Source organism: Heloderma suspectum, chromosome 4, assembly GCF_057233095.1.
Source record: "Heloderma suspectum isolate Gila_16-S chromosome 4, 16-S_ref, whole genome shotgun sequence".
Taxonomy (NCBI): Eukaryota; Metazoa; Chordata; class Lepidosauria; order Squamata; family Helodermatidae; genus Heloderma; species Heloderma suspectum.
Window position 1 is genome coordinate 174,554,663 of NC_139461.1, and position 21,254 is coordinate 174,575,916.

General features: G+C 45.5%; 1 protein-coding gene across 1 annotated transcript in view; it reads right to left on the bottom strand.

Moving 5' to 3' along the window:
• The window catches only part of COLGALT2 (collagen beta(1-O)galactosyltransferase 2), a 76,614-nt gene extending 56,462 nt beyond the window's left edge, over window positions 1-20,152 (bottom strand). The window contains exons 1-2 of the mRNA XM_084851358.1: window positions 20,078-20,152; window positions 19,227-19,617 (exon numbers count right to left, since the gene is read on the bottom strand). Of these exons, the coding sequence (XP_084707484.1) occupies window positions 19,227-19,510 (284 nt within the window). The 5' untranslated portion in view covers window positions 19,511-19,617; window positions 20,078-20,152. The remainder of the gene's footprint in view (window positions 1-19,226; window positions 19,618-20,077) is intronic.
• Window positions 20,153-21,254: the final 1,102 nt, after the last annotated feature.

A 21,254-nucleotide genomic window follows, 5' to 3' on the forward strand; every position in this document is an offset into this window, starting at 1 on the left:
TTGTGCAAGTTTTCAGCAGAAGCCAGATGCGGACAGTGCTGACTGGCTGACAGCTGGGAAGTCGCCCAGAAATCTCCCCCAAACCCAAATTTTCGAAGGAAGAAAAGATAATCTGATTTATTATTAAACAGATAAATGTATATGTGGAGCTTTTTTTTTTTTTTTACCTTTTAAAAAGGGAGCAGCATGCCTGAATCAAGCAGGAAGCGGCAAGATGAATGGCTGAACTAGCACTGGATTTTCTGGTAGGTTTACCTGTCATTTGCAAAGCTGGGAGGAAACTGGACCCACATCATGACCAGCAGTACGATCCTAGGCATGTCTACTCAGAAGTAAGTCCCATTAAGAAGTTTCTAACTCTTGTAGTCTTAACAATACATTTGAAAGAATACAGGCAGGGTGTGTCAAAGTCTTCACAGTTGTCGTTGTTGGTACTCTACCTGATTGCCTGCAGTTTGCCCTTGGTCTGCCGGCCAAACCAGTTTCAGGTGAACTGCCTGGTAAAATAACACTTTCTTATAATCTGGCAATTGCCAGTCGCTAATGTTTGCAAACTTTCCCCAAACTTTGTGGTGTTGGTATTCCTAGAGTATTTCTACCCCAGGGGAAAATCCCACAACTTTACCAGGGCTTTCTGCTTCCATTTTCTTTGCAGGATTATGACAGGCTCCTTTAGACAGCGAGCATGTGATGTGGAACTGAAAACTTCCTTTCTTGGCAATGCTCTATATGATCAATGAAACAATGCCAACTAGTGGCTGAATTATAGTGCTATGCTGCCACTACACACTGGCAATATCCTGTGGTTTGTTTGTTTTTTAATTCCAGCTTATCTCCAATCTTTTTGAAAGCAGGATAACCGGGGGAAAGCGCAGAAGACGTCCTGGAGGTTGACGACGTCGTAAAGACCTGCAAACTTCCGTGAGTGGCCAATTACGAGCGTGCAATAAATCACCCATGTAGAGAAGTCCCTACCCTCTCCCACGCAACCTTATACATCCCGGATGGCAGACTATCACCAAAGGGCCATACTTTGCCCTTTGCACATACTTTGCAAGTGGAAGGTCCCAAGTTCAATCCCCGGCATCTCCAGGTAGGGCTAGGAAAGAATCCTGCCTGAAACCCTGGACAGCCACTGCCAGTCACTGTTGACAATACTGGGCTAGATTGACCAATGGTCTGGCTCAGTAGAAGGCAGCTTCCTATGTTCCTATATATACAACCTCCTTGTAGGTCTTTGTTTTGCCACAGGTTCTCCCTTTCATTCCCAAAGCTGCTCTGGCTTGGTTAGCCTTGTTTTTAGAACCAAGCCACATTTAACATTCTGGCCATGGTAGGTTCACAAAATACCCTAGTGCATGCTTGCTTGAGGTTAAGCAGAGATCTGCAATAGGAAAATTCCCATTAAAAGAAAATGGCACAGACCAAACAAAACATCTCTTGACCTGTCCAAGGAGCTCTCCTTCAAGATTTGGGTATGTGAAGATGAATGCTGGCAATAAATTAGGTTTGCATGAACAACTCTACGCTGGAGACTGCCAAGTAGACACCTATGACCTCACTGGCCTGAAACAACAACCCATTGGAAGAGTTACTCTATTTTATGGCACAGCAAACGGTTATATTTATGCCAAAAAGGAAAAAAAAAAAAACACACCTCCCTTTCTGTCTTACTTTCTAATCAAGATGATGCCCAGATTATCCTTGAGTTAATTATTGAAAATGTATTGCCTATGGGGGCAAAGTGCTTCAGACTTTCATATACTTAGAATGTCCTTTGAACTCTCTTCAGATTTTATATTTTGAGATGACATTCAATGGCCCTCAGTTCCCGGAGGGTAGGGGTGGGGAGTTCAACAAAGTGCATTAGGGTTATTACTCTTGGGGGAGCTACAGAAAACAACCTTAGCCAGGTTGTTCCAGTAACTTGATACTATTTATAAAGGACATCATAATAATTTTTTGGAGCTGTCCAAAATAATTTCCTACTCAAAACTCATGCATACCATTATAAGAGCGTTCATAAATGAAACAGCAGAGGCAGACTTGGTTAGGGGATTAAACAACTCCAAAGAACTCCTGCTGCCATACTTGGCATTAGTAATCCCCAAATTGTGCAATTAAAGGCTCCTTCCAGCATGGATCACAGCCACTGCAAGGAGGCTATCCATCATGTGTCTGCAGGATTAACTGCTCTGCACTTTGCAATGGAGGGCTCCTAGTGCTAGCAATCAGAAGGCGCTGTGCAGCAATTCTGTCTTTTTTTCCTTAATGGATTTTCCGCAGTAGGAAAAAAGATGGAGGAAGTAGTGGGGAAACATGGGAGGACTACGAGTGGAAGATGTCATTGTCTGGACCCTCTGTAATATTCTGCGAATGGGGCAGGGCGATGGAGCAATAAAAGCCTCCTCTGGGAGAATCCTAGATGTCCATCCAATCAGCCTCCACGGAGGGTGGGTAATTTAAAACAGAATAAACCAGAGCAAAAACCAGCAGCAGGGTAAAAGTCTAAAAACACAATAACACATTTAAAAACAAAACTGAAAGACTGAAAACTTTTTTTTTACTTTCCTGCCTGGGAAAGTAAAAAAGGTTTCCACCTTGGGGCAAAAAGACAACAATGTAGATGCTAGGCGAGCCTCTTTGGGAGGGCATTCCACAATAGGGGAGCTACTACTGAAAAGGCCCTCTCCTTAATAGCCACCCACTTCACCTCTTTTGGCAGGGGTGCCTTTTGGCACCCAGAGGCAGCCTTTGAAGATGACCTTACAGTCTGGACAGGTCCAGAAAGAGACAGTACTTCAGATATCGTGCCCCTAAGCCATTTAGGGATCTAGAAGTTAATACCAGTGCTTTGACCTGAGTCCAGAACTGGACTGGAAGTCAGTGCAGATCACAGACCACCGGTGTAATCTCATCTTATCAACCAGTCCCTGTTAACAATCTTGCTGCCCTATTTTCGACCAGTTGAAGTTTCCGGACCCTTTTCGAAAGCAGCTCCACGTATAACACATTGAATCTCTTCATTAGGTGTGATAGGATGAGTCACTCTGATTTTGAAGACGTTACCTGTCCTTAGAGGAGGCTACATGTGGCATCTCTGCATGAGTCACTGTTCTGGGCTTACCTCCTTCCAATCAGGACACACACACACCCCCCCACACACAGAGAACACTGACTGGCACAGAGATGTGGGCTCCTCTGAGGGCAGATGGATCTTATTCTTGTACATTCTGACAGGAAATCTTTGGGGGCTGCAAGTGAATTGTGTGTCCAGATTTATTTATTTTAAAGTGTGCCACAGCATCTGAAATTTGGGAAATACTGCTCCGCATCTACCAATGCCACATTATATTGTAAACATTAATAGCAACACTAGGTATTGGGGCATCACATCGACACTCAAATGCCTCTTAGTTGGACTTTACTTGCTTGTTTAGCACTGTGAAAGAAATGGCAACACATACCAAAGCGCGAACCTGCCCCCAATTCTCTTCCAGTGTTCTTATAGCATTCCACAGGCAAGGTCAGAGACCCTTCAACAACAGTATACAGTGAAATTCCCCATTCAATTTCCCAGGCAGCACTGAAGCTTTGAAATTCATCCATAATAGTGGAATTGTACAGCCATCACGCACAACTTCTGACCCAGCTAAGCCTCCCCTCCCTTCTTCTCTGGGCTCGAGTGGGGGACAGTATCTCTATTTGACCTCACCTGGGCTTTGGAGTCATTTGGAAAGTGGCCAAACTCCCGGCTGCTTTCCAAGTGCTTCCAAAGCCCAGCAGGAGTTCAGAAAGGAGCACATGCCACTGTCAAGTCAAGGAAGGAGGAGGCGCAGTAACTACACATTTCGACTACCTAAAGAATGCATGGACCCCCTACAGGCAAACACAAGCTAAGCATGGTATAGCAGAAGACCTGCAGGAAAGACAATCTTTGGAAGTAGAGTGATCAACATGGAGCTTGGCTCAAGTGTTCATTTAGATGTGGAAAGCGCAGCTTTCAATCCCTACTCATCCATGAAATTCCCTGGATGGGTCGTTGTGATAGTGCCTTGAGCTCAATGGAGAAAGGTAGGTAATGTACACATTTTAAAAGCGGGGGAGGGGACACCAATGAGAGGGGTATCTTAATATGAGGCTGATCCAAAACATATAGGTGGAATCTACCAGGTAGATGGTTGTGGGCAAAGAGATACCGCAACTAGAAGGGCTGGGTAACTGAGATCTTAATACTAGCTCAGGATCTGCCATAGAACCCTGTAAAAATGTGTGTATGCAGATAATCTTAAAATGTGTATGTGTTCCAGGCCCATGTAGGAACACATTTAACTTGGGTAACAGACATGCCCATTCTGGTGCATGGATTCTGTAGCTGCCATTTTCCAAGATGGTAGACACATGAATGGGAATATGTGATAACTGTGCATGTAGAAAGCACTTTTTGGTAGCAAAATATGGGGGGGGGGATGTTAAGTCAAGATGGGTAGAAGAACTATTACTAGCCACTGTTACCACCAATATGGTCTAGTGGATAGAATGCCAGAATAGGAGCAGGACAACCTGGGCTCAGATCCCTGCTCATCTATGAAGGTCCTTGGGTACCCTTTGGCCAATTACCACCTCTTAGCCTAATCTACCTTAACAGGATTGTTGCGAGGATAAGAGGAGGGGGGAACCCCAAGTTCCTTCGAGGAAGCATGGGATAAAAATACAGTAAATAAATGTTCATTTAATAGCCATTTAATTAGGTACAACAAACAATGACATACGTTGTTGACTGATAAATGGAAGTAGATTTTTGAACCTAGATTTGTTATTTTAGATGCATTGTGACAAAGCTTTTTATGTTTGCATGACATCCAGCAAATCACTGAGAAACTCTTGCATTTGCACATTCTTATGTGGCATGTTTTGCACTAGCACATGATCAATTCTTTTTGTAAAGGCATAAAGCGCTTAGCTTGTCGCAAAACACCATCTACCTCCTCCCAGCTGCAGTCCAGTGGATTCAGCATTGTGTAGTTGTGATTGAAGAGGGTGCGATAACAAGGAATGCCCTTTGGATGTGTCCTGTAATGGAGCTGGTGGCAGATGAACAAGACACATTCAACTTTCTGTATGGATCAACTTTTATCTGATCAAGTGTTCACTTTGCAGGAACTGTTACTCACAGGTAAGCATGCACAGGATTGGAGCCTGTGAGAGCCGGGGGGTGGGGTGGGGAGACCTGATTCTTAAAGAAAGACAACAACAAACAGGAAGACATGGGATTGGAAAGAACAGAAACAAAGAAAAACAAAGTAGGAGCACAGATATGCACGCATGTGTGTATGTGTGTGTTGTATCATTTTGTTTTACAGCACAATTCTATACATCTCTATTCAGAAGTAAGTGCCACTGAATTCAGGTAACCCAGATAAGTGGGTACAGCACTGCAGCCTTAATTTCCAGCGAGCCGAAGGTGACAGAGCTAGAGAGTTCTCTGCACTCTGTACACGTGCTCAAAACATTCTTGGACATTTCACTGAAGCTCCATTGTTGTTATTTTGCTAATGCAGCCTGATTACTCTTTACTCACGTCTTCTTTCAGAGAGAGGTCTGTCTCAAACTTGGGGGCACCCAGTGAATTTGATGGGCAGGACAGCAGACTGAGGACAGGCAAAAAGCAAGTCCTTCTTCATCATTAATTTATTGCAATGTGTTGTCATTAGATGTACAGTCAGGGCCAGAAATATTGGAACAAGGATAACTGTTTGGGCAGTTGGCCTCTGTACTCCACCACATTGAAGTTGAAAGGAAACACACCCAGATGGGAGCGAAGTCAGGACTTTCAGCTGTAATTCAAGGGGTTTGACAAAGGTGGGGCACTAACCATTCAGGAAGTACAGCCAGTGGCATACACACACACCCATCGTTGGTGGCTCATAAGTAATGGAACGAATGGCTGACAAGCAGCTGCATGGCCAGGTGTGGCCTTTTTCCAGGGTACCCCATGACCAATCAAGCAGATGAAAGGCCTGGAGGTGGTTCTGAGTGTCACATTTGCATTTGGTAGCTGTTCACTGGAACTCCCAACGTGAAGTCCAAAGAGGTGTCCATGTGGGTGAAGGAGGCCATCACTAGGCTGAGGAAACAACATAAACCCATCAGAGAGATAGCAAAAACAGTGGGAGTGGCCAACACAACAGTTTGGAAAATCCTGAAAAAGAAGGACTTACTGTAACTGGCAAGCTCAGCAACAGCAAAAGGCCTGGCAGACCACGGAAGACAACAAATGGATGACCGCAGAATTCTGCTCATGGTGAAGAGGAGCCCTTTCACAACATCTAGCCAGGTCAAGAACGCTCTTGAGGAGGCAGGCATGTCATTGTCAACATCTACAGTCAAGAGATGGCTTTATGAATGTAAATACAGAGGCTTCACAACAAGGTGCAAACCACTGGGAACGCTCAAGAACAGACAGGCCAGATTAGCCTTTGCCAGCAAACACCTAAAAAAGCCTGCCCAGTTCTGGGATAAGATTCTTTGGACTAATGAAACCAAGATTAACTTGTACCAGAATGATGAGAAGAGAAAAGTATGGAGAAGGAAAGGAACGGCTCATGATCCAAAGCATACCACGTCATCTGTCAAACATGGCAGAGGCAGTGTGATGGCATGGGCATATATGGCTGCCAATGGAGCCGGGTCACTGGTGTTTATTGATGACCTGACTGCTGATCAAAGCAGGAGGATGAATTCTGAAGTGTAGAGGGCTATACTTTCTGCTCAGATTCAGCCGAATGCTGCCAAACTGAGAGGACGCCGCTTCATATTGCAGATGGATCATGACCCAAAACATACAGCAAAAGCTACCCAAGAGTTTCTCCAGGCAAAGAAGTGGGATGTTCTTCAATGGCCAAGTCAGTCACCTGATCTCCACCCAATAGAGCATGCTTCTCACTTACTGAAGACAAGACCGAAGGCAGAAAGACCCACAAACAAGCAGCAGCTGAAGGCAGCTGCAGTAAAGGCCTGGCAAAGCATCTTGAGGGAAGAAACTCAGCATTTGGTCATGGCCATGGGTTCCAGACTTCAGGCAGTCATTGACTGCAAAAGATTTTCATCCAGGTATTAAAGGCGATCCTTAAGTTTGAAATGATGTTGGTTTGTTCCATTACTTATGAGCACCAACAACAGGGTGTGTGTGTATGCCACTGGCTGTCCTTCCTGAATGGGTAGTGCCCCACTTTTGTCAAACCCCTTGAATTACAGCTGAAAGTCCTGACTTCGCTCCCATCTGGGTGTGTTTCCTTTCAACTTCAATGTGGTGGTGTGCAGAGGCCAACTGCCCAAACAGTTATCCTTGTTCCAATATTTCTGGCCCTGACTGTAATGGCCACTGGCTCAGATGGCTTTACAAGAGAATTAAACAAATACAAATTCATGGATGAGGTGTGTTCTAGAGGATATTAGCCATGATTGACAAATGGAGCCCCCGTGTTCACAGGTGGTATATCTGAATACCAAATGCCAAGTACTAGATGGTGGCCGGGGGGGGGGGGGGAGAGACAACAGGTGAGAGATATTGTCTATTTAACTACACACACACTCAAACACACACAAAGAGAGTGTTTAGAAGAAAAGCAGTAATATCAAGAGTCCAATCCAACATATTAAATACTTCGTAAAGTCCCCTGTTATTTCCTAACCACTGAAAGATGACGTACCAAGCAGTGATGCACGATTCTACTCGAGGGGCTGCTAGCTTCTGGCACAAAAGGCCAAAGTGCTACTTTCCATGCTTGTGTGCGCTCAGCTTGCATCAGCTCCTGGGGAACAACAGAGGCCTCTTTTCAGCTCTTGCTGGACTCACATCCAGCTCCTTCTATCAAGCCCCGATTTATGCCTTCACAGTTCATGGAACCTATCCACACGTCCATTGCTACCATTACCTCTGGGAGGTTGCAGGAGTTTACTTTTTCCAGGGGCTCAGCAGTGAATAATTCATGGATTCAAATCAATGAGAGAGGAGGAAGAGGAATGTAGAAAGAAGTCATCCAAGACTGACATTTGGAAGAATATTAACACCCTGTTTAAAATCTTAACAATTAACTATTTAAATATTTCCATTTATGAACACTGCTGCTGCTTCTTTTTCAGTGGCCCAGGCTGAAGCTGCATGTTTGGCAGAGACCGTGATTAACCATTCCTCCACCCACTGTTTTGCCTCTGCAACCCCCTCCCCTAACCACTTTCCCCCTGCAACATGGCAAACATGTATCCAGAGAAGGGGTCCCAAACCTTTTTGAGTCAGTGGGCACATTTGGAATTTTGAGAGCTTGTCATAGGCACTCTCACAAAATGGCTGCCATGGGGAGGCTTGCCCATTCATAAAGTGACTACCACGGTTGGCATGGCTGGTCACAGAACACTCATTTCCCAGAAGGTAAACTGGTGAGGCTAAAAGAAAAATAACTTACACGGCTCAGGACCACAGTACCAAATGGAATGCCTCTCCTGGCATGAACCAACCCATACACTATGCTCTGCATCCAAGGCTCTCCTCTGGGTGCCTTCTCCAAGGGTGACCTAGAGAGCAGCAACAAGGGAGAGGGCCTTCTCAGTGGTGGCCCCCCCATCTATGGAATGGTATCCTGAAGAGGCCCTCCTAGCACCAGCATTGCCATCTTGTTGGCATCAGGTTAAAACTGCACTTTTCTCTCAGGCATCTGGCAGCATATAATGAGACTTTTGATCAAGTCCAGGATTGTCTCTGGCTGACTGTTTTAAATTGTTTTAGATACATGTTGTTGTTGTTGTTGTGTATGCTGTTTTATGTCCTATGTGAATGGTTTTTGAACTTTATATAATGTATTTTAATGGTTTTTAATTCTGTGAACCACCAGAGAGCTTCAGCTATGTGGCGGTATAGAAATATAATGAATGAACGAATGAACTTGTCCAAGAACCTAAGTCCAAGGCAGAGGTGGCATCTGAGCCCCAAAACACCAAACCACTCTTTGAAACCCAAATAAAGATGGTGCTGGAGGGCAGCCCTTCAAATTGGAGCATGCCAGCCTCTCAGTTTAAAAAAAAAAAAAGGGAGAGCACAGTACTATGCATGGTCAGACAGGGGGGGGAAGTCCTACAATTCCCAGCATGCTGGGAGCTGTATGACTTTTTTCTGTCTGAACATGCATAGGATCGTGCCCTTATTTTTAAAAATCTTAAGAAATAAAATCGAAACCATGAGGGGGAGGGAGTGCGGCAGGTGCAAGAGAAGTATCCATGCGCGCCACATTGGAGACTCCAATCCAGAACTTCAGCTGAGGGCAGAGAGGAAAGGAGGTTGGGACAGAGAGAGAAAGGGTTAAAAGCATCGGTCAGCACTTTAACACTCCCCCCCCACCCCCACTGCTTTGCAGCCATTCAAGGCTCCCAGACCAGTCTCTCTGCCTGAGGGGCCGCTTTGCCCTGAGCTGACAACACTTGGAAACACACACATTTCTCAGCCCGACTTCCAGGCTGCTTTCTGTTTTGTAAGCAGCTACTGCGCAAGCCGGGTCAGCAGCAGGACCTTTGATCCTCTGCACAAGTGGTGATCATCTGCCAGCCGCAGCCCAGCGCACAGTTTAAGATTTGGGTACTGCAAGCTATTATTTGGCCACTGTGCATTAAATTAAGAACAGATTGTAGCCATGTGCAACATTCGCCTGCTGAAATATCAAAGGGCAGGGGCAGCGGGGGTGGAGAGCCAAAAACATTGCTTTAGGTGGAGAGGAAAACAGTGATTGGTTTAGCATTGCAATTTTAAAAAAAGAAAGAAAAGCATATTCCTTTTTTCTTTTCTTTTTTGGGGCCAAGGGGAATAAACCCTTCCCATACTTACAGGGGGAAACCAAATCATAATAAGGACTCGATAGAACTCAGCCCAACTTTCAGGACAGAAACCACCTTTCACCGCCTTCCTCCCTGTCTCTGCCCCCCATTCCCGGTAGACCTCTCCGACCTGGTGCCCTTCAGACCTGTTAAACTCCAAGTCCTATCATCCCAAGCCAGCTGGGCCAAGGGAAAGAGAACTGCAATATAGGCTACAGGATAGGTTGCCTACCACCTGATGTGACTTGGCAAGAACAAAAGGTCAAAAAGTGCAGGACGATTGGAGCCCATATGTGAGTAGCGGTCACTAAAGAGCCATACATATTTAGTGATGCAAACAGACCACATGTAGCCTTTATCTGACCCTTGAGTAAGGAACATTATCAACATGCACCTACCAAAGAGGAAATTAAATGCAAACAAATAAGATAATCTTTTTTAATCGCATCGGAGACATCGTTGCAAAGGACGGAAATTCCATGTCTATTCTCTCAAAATACTAAACAGCCATGGTTTTCTATGGAATCTCCCAGCTTTGGTCTGGTTAAGAGAGCTAAATACCCCATGAACAATGAACCACTGCAACCTATTTAGGTACCCACAAGGGTGCATAAAACCATCCAAAATCATGCCAAATAAATAGTGGTGTGCTGTAGCGAGGAGACAGATCACCTAATAAGCAATTGTCCGAACAATTCCCAAGTGCAGAATGGGGGTGGGGGACACATCTCTGCATATTTCAGAACTAGCGGATCAGGGAGAAAACTAGCCTAGAACCTTTCCCCTGACATGCCAGTTGTATATACACAGCAAGTTTCAGTGTGTGTTTCCCCCCTACACCGCAAAAAATCCCTCACACAAGGAAATATTGAAATAGGCAACCTGCCACCTGAAGCAGTACCATCCAGCAAGAGCTGCAACATGCAGCATGGTTCTCAGACTGGAAGAGCGCATAGCCACGGGCTTTGGGGTGAAAGGGTCACTTCTTAGTTCCAGTAGGAGAGATGATCAAGAGGTTACTTAGCATGAGGTGGTAAAGCTATGGACTGTACAACTTTATAACCAAGGAGCTCAGTTGCCCTGCTATTTTTGGAGGTTTGCCTCATGCACCTTGACTCTAGAATCTCCATTTTGTCCCAGCAGGCAGGTGAAGCACAGATGCAGGATCAGCCAAGGCCAGAGAACTATCACTTACAGTTGCTGACTCCTAACCTAATTAAATCATTATGAGCAACCCCTGGTTGCAAAGGAGAAACATTTGCAAAGATGGGACTCCGAAACCTGCAAATGTTTCTCCTGATTACTGAATCACTATTCTAATCAAGCTACCCAAGGTAGATTCTGAATTCGCCAATCCAGAGCCCCGATGGGGAAAACACTCCATTCATGAAGGGCTACCACCGATAAACACATTAGCAGTAATTAACAGCCATTAAAGATAGGAACCTCCACCCAATGGGCTGGTTTGAACGATCGCCACAACCCACTGGGGATTATTTAAGTGGCACATACTGGTGGCCATTGTGGATATTCAAGCAGCAGCTAATCATGATGTCCAAACCCGGCCAGGGTAGGTTATTGACATGGTTAACAAACCATCCACAACATGTGGGCTGTTTGGGGGTTGGAGGTGGTTTGTTAACCATGGCAACAATCCACCATGCACCAGGTTCAGACATCATGATAAGCCGCAGCAACCAACCGCTGTGGCTTGAGTTTTATTTATTTATTTAATTTCTATATGACCCAATAACCAAAGCTCTCTGGGAAGTTCACAAAAATTAATTCTAAATATTCACAACGGCTGCCAGCACACACCCCAACCCACCGTGGCTTAAATAAGCTATGGTGGGCTGCAGCAATCATGCAAACCAGGCCAATATTTACACACGGCACCTATTGCAATCCAGAACACCTATGCTGTTTTGCACACAGAAATCTCTAGGAACTAGTGCTAAAAAGCTCAGTATCCTAAATTCCCTTTTATCCTCTTTGTTTTGGGAGTAACTTCCCTCCCCCAATATGGTTTTAAAACAGGTTTCTTGTCAGGATAGAGGCAGTTGGGTTTTAGTTAAGCATCACTCAGCCTCCTACCCGTGCTTCACCTTCCCTCCTACTTTCTAGATCAGTTATTGCTTAGAATTGATACTCCATTTATTTTGGTCATGAATTATGCATGCATAGAGACCCAGAGAAATATACACAGAAATCACACACTATTCCACCACAGAGTGGAATCCAATTAGCTCCTGCAAACGACCAAGGAAGACGGGTACTGATTACACCAACAGTGCCGCAAGGTCGACAGACAAGTGATACCAAACTACTAGGTAATTAAGAACAGGAGTACTCATGTAGTTAGAGAGCAACTTGATAAACAAGGCTAGGAAAATAAAAGCTACCATTTCCTTGTTATAAGAAAAGGCCAGCTTTAATATGTTGTTTTTCTTCCCTTTCTCAGTAACTCACCCACCACACCTAAACCAAAAGCCTCTCTGTTAATGGCACTGGGCAAAAATAAAATGGCGCAGGTGTGCACAGGAGATGAACAGCAGAAGTGAGGCAATGTGGTTTTAGAGTACCCTCCACCCACCCATCCAAGAACATCACTGCATCAAAAACATACCCACAACAAATTATGGGAAAAGTAACACAAAGGAATGTCTCCAATAGCAGACTTTACAATGCTACAGACTTTGTGGTACTGCTCTCTGAATGACTTTTGAAACGCATAATTAGATACGGTATGAAGGAATACTTCCTTTTGTCAATCCTGAACCTACCGTGCATTCGTTTCCTACATATTTCTACGTAACCTTGAATACGTAAATTATTATTCAGTCAGGTCATCATGTTCTAATATTGTAGAGAAGGAGGAAAAAAAAATCTGTCCAGTTTCTTCATACTGTGCATACCTCCTCTATCACGCCCTACCCTGTCAACTTTAGCTTGCAGTCCTAAACACATTTACCAGGGAGTAAGCCCCAATGAACATTGGGACTTACTTCTAAGTAAAAAATGCACAAGTCTCCACTGCATGTCACCATTTTTTCCCTAAACTAAAACATTCCAAATGCTTTAGCTCAGCCTTCCTCAACCTGGTGGCCTCCAGATTTTTTGGACTTCAACTCCCATGAGCCCCAGCCAGCATGTCAATGGTTAGGAATGCTAGGCATTATAATCCAAAGCATCTGGAGGGTACCAGGTTGGGGAAAGCTGCTTTAGCCTTTCCTCATAGGAAAGATGATCCACCTTTGATCATTTAAGCTGCTCGATTTGATTTGTCTGTGCTTTCTTTTTTGGGATGAGGCAACCAGACCTAGATGTGGAGGTGGCGACTTTTATCAGTTGCACCTTTGAAAAAAATCTCCTACATCCCTTGTATTTTTCCTATTAAAAAGTTGACTATCAACCTGCAGGTATGCAAATAAATGCACTGTAACTCAAATAAATTCTGTTTTCAATTGCAGAGCCTCAGCTGAAGCCATTTACAACTCTATAGGCCATGTTATCAAGGAATTTAGCTTTCCCTCTGACAACTTGCAGAATTACCATCTGGACATCTGTCAACATTGGGTTCATTCATTTCATTTCATTTCATTTCATTTCATTTCTATACCACCCAATAGCCAAAGCTCTCTGGGCGGTTCACAAAAAAACATTGGGCAGTATCCAGTGTGGCACTACCTCTAACAGAAATTACGTTGCACTAGCATAAACAACCTCTAGTGTAGTGCCAATAGCACATCCTGGTGTGATGGGTTTCCTAGAAAAACCTGTTCTATCAGCAAGCGCCATAGGCATTGCACTAGAGGTCATTTACCTTACCACAACATAATCTGTATTAGTGGTAGTGTCACATTGGATACTGCCCACTGAGTTGAATCCAATGTTTGTCAACTTAAGTACTATTCATTTCAATGGGTCTACTCGAAACAGGATTAACACTGGATACAACATGTTGTCTTTAGTGTTCCACTATCACCCCAAATTTACCCAAGTGAACAGAATACAGTACTCTCACCAGCATCCTAATCGCTTGTGTTGTTTATTCGTTCAGTCGCTTCCGACTCTTCGTGACTTCATGGACCGGCCCATGCCAGAGCTTCCTGTCGGCTGTCACCACCCCAGCTCCCCCAAGGCCGACTCCGTCACCTCCAGAATATCATCCAATACTGACATATCTCTGGTTGTACTGATCCATTTAGTTTTCACGGCAAGAATACTGAGGTGGGTTGCCGTTACCTTCCCCAGAGATCATATTTAGTCTGACCTCTCTGCCATGACTTTCCCGTCTTGGGTGTCCCTTCACAGTTTAGTTCATGGTGTCATTGAGGTGCTCAAGCTCCAGCACCACGACAAGGTAACGATCTCCTCTGTTGGAGCCTAATGGCTTAAGTGATGTCAATGCAGAATTAAAACAAATTTTGGTAATTTTGGAGAAACCCACGGAACCTTTGAAGACAGTCTGTCTCCATACTCCCAAACCATAGTTAAACGAAAGAGGAATATTTTGCTCATTTTTTAGCAAATAAACCAAAGCAAATTTATTTTGGGGTCTGACAAGGTAAAAAAAAAAAAGACTGCTCTCTTCCCAAATCTCAGATACTGAAGCTTGCTGAGATTTGAGATGGAAACATCCTTATTAGACAGCTATGCTGAAAAGAAAACCCTCCTAAACACATAAAAGTTCTTTCTGTTTAGATTCTATCAACCAGCTTCAGTTGTTCTGACCATGTATAATTCATAGTCAACTGAAAAGAAGTATTTCCCCTCTTTGTAGTCACCCGTAAACCAAATTCCTAGCCAATAATATCATGCGCTTTATTAGATTATCTCTGAAGTCCAGATCAGAGACAACATTTGCAAGGCAGCAGCAGGCAAAGGTCCTTTACCTTAAAGCGGTCAACTGCCAAGTACCAATGCCACCAATGCTATTCATCCACACCCTTCTTTTAGCAGCTGGGAGTGGGGAGAGAAAAAGTGGCACCACTTAAGGGCCTGGAGTCGGTATAAGGGCCAACGGTTGGTGGCCTTTGATATGAGGACTTCTGCACACATTAAAATAGATGTGTTAGACTACAACTCCCTTCATTCCCAGCCAGCTGCACATCTGGAGGAACCCAGGTGGAGGAAAGCTGCTCTATGCAGTGGCAAACTATGCAGCCATTTGCATTCACAAGACACGGTCTTCACAGCACCCATGTGTGTGTGCCACAGCACCAAAGCAGCCATTCTTCCCTGACAACACCTTACGGCACACATGCACACTTTGAGAGCGCGCAGGTATACTTTTTCTTGCCTTTGCATCCTCCAGTTCTGGCAAGTAGCCAAGAGGATAAAATTCTGCTTCAGCCATCAAAATTCTGGCCTGTTGGCAACCCTACTACCAAATGTTTAGAATAATACATTTTTCGAGGACAAATATCTATCCACAGTTGCAAAATGTTCATTTTTAATATGACTTCGACCTCCTTTCAGGTATGCACTTAAAAGATAGATTGTTTGCATTAATGCCCAAGCGCATCTCAGCAGGGCTCTTGCACAACAGAGGCAAACACTTATCAACGCGTCTTCAACACATGCAAAAACAACACTTGTGATCTACCTAATCCACTCTATTGCTCTGCACCACTTTCTCTTTCCTCAAGTTATACACCTGCTGAACTGAAGAGCACTCATCCACATGAACTGTGCTTTAATCATCAAAGTTAAAGACCTCCACGTAACATACAGATAGAGACGCATAATTACATAATTATGTTCTGTACCAAACACAAATATCAAGTTCCAGAGGGATAACAGACCAGAAAGGATGCACACTCTGCCCACATCTACCAGCCACAGGAGCAAGGGCCCCTGGGAGGCCACAGGAAGAGCATAGTGGAAGAGGAAGACCTGGTCTGGCCACAGCCCATGGCTAGAGAAGGAGAAGTTGCAGGGTGCTTACTTCCCCCTCTCTGCCAGAAATGGCACTCTGCTGCAATTGACAATTGTCTGGCGACCACCAAAGAAAAGGGAAGGACATTTTGGCCCCATCCACTTATCAAAAGCCTAAGAGCTCCTGGGTTGTATTGTGTGTGTATGTTTCATATTTATTACAATTGAATGAAGATCCCACACAACTCGGTAAAACAAAAAAGATCACCTCCCACTATGGTGTGGCATTTGCCCCATCCTTTTTCTCTTCAAAAGCAAAAGCTCACTTCAGGTTTCCTCCCATCCCAGCATTTTCACCAATAAATTGCAACAACCCTTTCCGACACTGAAATAATTAAACAGAGCTTCTGAACGAAAGGAGCTCACTTGGAGGCACTGCTGTATTTCAAGACAGCAGACTCCAATCACCAACCAAGCTGACAGCTATTTAACACAATGTAACAAATTTGTTAACAGATCTATTGTTATTATACTAGCAGGACAGAGGCAGCAAAACAAAGACAAAGAAAAGGGGATAGGGATGCACACCTCAAGTCACTCAAGAGTTGTATCAAAGGCCACAGCTCCTATGGTAACTGCGCATCATAGTTTGTCCTTTGGCAAGTCACCATAGCTCTATACAGAGATTCTTTATCTAGGCTTAGATACAATGTTGAAGTAGTTTTTTGTCAAAGAAACATAGAATAGTAGGGTTGGAAGGGGCCTATAAGACCACTGAGTCCAACCCCCTGTTCAATGCAGGAATCCAAGTCAGAGCATCCCTGACAGATGGCTGTCCAGCTTCTTCTTGAATGCCTCCAGTGTGGGAGAGCCCACCACCTCCCTAGGGAATTGGTTCCATTACTGTATTGCTCCAACAGTCAGGAAGTTTTTCCTGATGTTCAGCCGTAATCTGGAGTCATCTGGGATATGATGTAAAACGCAGGTGTGAAAGTTTCACTCAGAACGTCATGCAGTAAATCCCAACAAGTTCTTTAAAGAAGGACGACAGCCTTTGTCTGGAAACTATGAAACTTCTCCTTCACTAGAACTATTTCCCCACCACCACCACCACCACATGGGCCCTGCCCTCCTGAACACATAGCTAGTTACCTCTTGTGTCAATGCTTTGGGAGACTGTGAATACAGTTATATTCAGATGGGGAGGGAGGGAACTGCTGCCAGTCTGCTGCAGAAGCTCAACGGAATATCTCCTTGGCTTAACATCTCTGAATGGCAAAGTAGTAGACGCAATGACACATAGTCTTCTCCCAGCAGGGATGGAAGACACACACACCACTCCTTCCAAGTCAGCTCCTTCCAAAAAATCTTACATAGCAGCAGCTGGGAAAGCCTAAAGCTACGAATAAAAAGCTGGGACCAGGTATTGCAGTTAGAGAGTGCAGAAGAGGCCAACGTTTTTCCACTCCCCACCCCATATTGCCACTGATGGTTCAGTCTAGCAGTTCCTGTGCCCCACAGTTTGCCAAATCTGATTTCAGACGGCCACAGCCTTGCTGAAAAACCAACCCTCACCTCGCCTTCCCACATGACTTTTCTAGAAGATCTTGAATGTATATGCAGCCATGACATAACTCGACATGCTTATGAACCACAAGACTTCCCCTCTACTGTCTTACAAAACCGGGGGGGTGGGGAGGGGGGAGGAAGGGGGTGAGCAAGGGATGGAGAGAGAGAAGAGGCCAGCTCCTCTCTACAGCCATTGCTGTAGAGAGGAGTGCAAAATCCCCAATTTTTGATCAGGCATTATTCTATTACATCACTCTCCTTGTCAGTCAGTCACCCAGGTGTGATGTATATTTCAGTAAGCCCCACCAAGTTAAGAACATAAGAGCCATGCTGGATCAGTCCAAGGGTCCATCTAGTCCAACATTCTGTTCACACAGTGGCCAACCAGCTGTCAACCAGGGACCCACTAGAAGGGCATGAGTGCAACAGCACTCTCCCACCCATGTTCCCCATCAACTGGTGTATGTAGGCTCACCACCTCTGGTACTGGAGGTGGCACGTAGCCGTCAGGACTAGTAGCCATTGATAGCCTTTTCCTCCAGGAATTTGTCTAACCCCCTTTTAAAGCCATCCAAATTGGTGACCATCACTACATCCTGTGGTAGCGAGTTCCATAGTTAAACTATGCACTGTGTGAAGAACTCCTTCCTTTTATCTCTTTGGAATCTCTCAGCAATCAGCTTCATAGGATGACCCCGGGTTCTAGTGTTTTGAGAGAGGGAGAAAAATTACTCCCTATTCACATTCTCCACACCATGCATAATTTCAATGGAGTTTGTTCCCAAGCAACCTTAGATTCCTCACTGCTTCCCGGCTCCTCCTTTGTTACCCCTCCCTCATCGTACACCTTTCACCTTTCCATTCATCCTACCAGATGTTCCCCAATCCTTGCACCCCCCCCCCAAGAATGAGGACGGCTGACATGACCTGCAGACATTTGCCTGTGGTAACCATGGGGTAGAATTCAATAACCGCCCATACAGCTTTCGCCATGGGGTGGTATAGAAATGTAATAAATGAATGTACTACTTAGAGTAGACTCAATGAAATGAATGGAGCCAGTGTGGTGTCCTAGTTACATTGGACTAGAACTAGGATTGGGGGAACTCAATGGATGACCATGGGTAAGTCATTATTTTTCAAACTAACCCATCTCACAGAGTTGTGAGAATACAGTGGTGATGGTGTGCTAACCTTGTACGCCTTAAGCTCCTTGGAGGAAAGGCAGGATATAAATGTAGATGATAATGTTGATGAAGAAGAAAATAATAAATAATGAAAAATAATTATTCTGAATGGGCTACAATGAGCCTCAGGCTTGTGCCCATCGTTTCTCCTCCGTGGCCTGTGAACAAGGAGAGTGAAAGCTTCCGCTTTAAGAACCATGGCTCACACTGGGTGGCCATGTGTCCTACTCAGCAAAGGACAGTCCTGTTTGAAGTCATACTCTATTTCAAGGGCTTTCCAGCCCAAGTCCAATGTAAAGATAAAGAACCATCATCTTTCAAGGACTTACGTCATGACTAACTTAATCCCATTCATTCCAATGTCTAAGTAGGGCCTTAGTTGGGCTCTAGCCATGGTCTCCATGCTGTGGGAAGCTTCATCTGCGGATTTCTGCAGACCAAGCTTCAGTGAATAGCACAGGAGCAGCCTGGGTCAGGTTTCCCCCCTGATCAGTTGGCAACCTTATCTGGAACGTGCCTTCCCGCCCTTCTTTTTTCAGCGTGGGCCATTGCTCAGCGTTCCCTTCTCTCCTCATCACGGCGCTCATCTGTCTGGAAACGAACGGGAGGGGCGGGGGGCCGTTGTCAAAACGACGTTTTCACGCGCCTGCCCCCCACGATCTCCCTTGGAGCCCTGACGCCCCCTGCCCCCAGGCTTCTCCCTGGCGGCGCCCCGGGCTAACTTACCATACGGCGATCCTGTTCTTGGGGTAGCGCAGCCTCTCCACGCAGCCAAGGAAATGGGGCAGGGAGCGAGCAGCGTTCCTGGCCAGGATGGCTAAGAAGACGGTGGGCTTCTGCAAGGCGGATTCCGGCAACGGAGCCGGGCTCAGCGACTCCGGCGCTTCCTCCAAGGGGGAGCTGGGCGTGCAGCTGCTCCTCTGCAGCCAGGAGAGGTGGTGAAGGAGCAGCAGCAGCAGCAGCAGCCGGCTTGGAGAGCTGGGGGAAGAGGGGTCGAGGATCGCAGCCATCTTTCGGTGGATCGCAGTCCTGGGGAGGGAATCTTCGGGTGGCCACGCTGCCCCGGCGGCGGCGGAGACAGGGAGGCCGCAAACCCCAGGCGTACCTGCGGAACAGGCTGAAAGGGAAGGGAAGGAGACCGGGCTTGGAGCTGCTGCTGCAGCTCTCACAGACACGCTTGTTTTTTTTTTATTTGCTCAAAGAGGAGGAGGAGGCTGTTCCTTCTTGGCAAAGCGCGGGTTGGTGGCGACAAACCTGCCGCCGGTCCCCCTTCTTTCAATTCTTGGAGCAAATAAAAGCAAACCACGCGTGCTTTCGCATTCTTTTCCATCCCCCCTCCTCTTCCTCCAGTCTCCTAAACATCCAGGGAATAAAAAAGAAAAGGAAGGGGGTGGCAAAGAAAAGAAACACTTTCGCAAAACTTGTATCAACCACAGCAGGAAAAATAAGCAAGAAAATACCAGTCCAGGCATTTGAGTGGCTGATTCATCCCCCCCGTTTGGATATTCGCTCTGGGGAGGTTGTTGTGGTTGTTCTTACACCCCCCCCCCCCAACCAGGACAAATCGCACCGCTCACGTGATGAATGAATAGTAAGTAGGTCATCTAAGTAGAATTTAGGTGATGGGATTCAGGACTGTACCACTCCAGACTGCAGGTGGGTGTAATACGTTTGTATTTTCCCTCAGCATGAAGAGCTCCCTGCATATCGTAACCTAAAACAACAACAGAGAGAAACGTTTGCAATAGTTTCCAGTGGTGCAAGAGTAAATTCTGAAGTGCAGGAGCTCCTCGTGACAGCGTATATGTTTTCGGATCAGTAGGATTGCAATCCTGTGCAGAGTTACCTGGGAGTCTGCTCCATTGAACTCAGTGCTGCTTGCTTGCATAGGTTCAATATGTAAAACGACATTGACCTTTAACCAAATTTATTTAGCCAGCCGAAATGCAACATTTAACTTTTAATTAGAAATGCAAATAATCTTGCCAGGAAGTAGTTCTATTTAAACTGCTAGAAAGAGGTAGGAACTCCACCAAAGGAAAGGGGATCGACAATCTCTGACTTCCTCTGTACTGGTTTGTCACAAACAATAGTTATGTTTGAAAGCCTCATCACTTGCCAGAGCAAGGAGGGACCATCAATGACCCTGGCATTTTGGCAAATGGTATCGTTCTTGCTCTGAAAGAAGCCCAGGAGTTGTGCTCCCACTACCACACCACTGGCCCTCTCTCTGATGTGCTACTTTACAACATGCAGGGAGCTATTTACATGGGGGAATCAGGGCCGGCCCTAACATAAGGCAGAGTGAGGCAGTTGCCTCAGGCAGCAGATTTTAGGTGTCATAAAAGGACAGAATTCGTTAGTTATTTTTGTTGTTTATTCGGTCAGTCGCTTCCGACTCTTCGTGACTTCATGGACCAGCCCACGCCAGAGCTTCCTGTCGTCTGTTGCCACCCCCAGCTCCCCCAAGGTCGAGTCCGTCACCTCCAGAATATCATCCATCCATCTTGCCCTTGGTCGGCCCCTCTTCCTTTTGCCTTCCACTTTCCCTAGCATCAGCATCTTCTCCAGGGTATCCTGTCTTCTCATTATGTGGCCAAAGTACTTCAGTTTTGCCTTTAATATCCCTCCCTCAAGTGAGCAGTCTGGCTTTATTTCCTGGAGGATGGACTGGTTTGATCTTCTTGCAGTCCAAGGCACTCTCAGAATTTTCCTCCAGCACCACAGTTCAAAAGCATCTATCTTCCTTTGCTC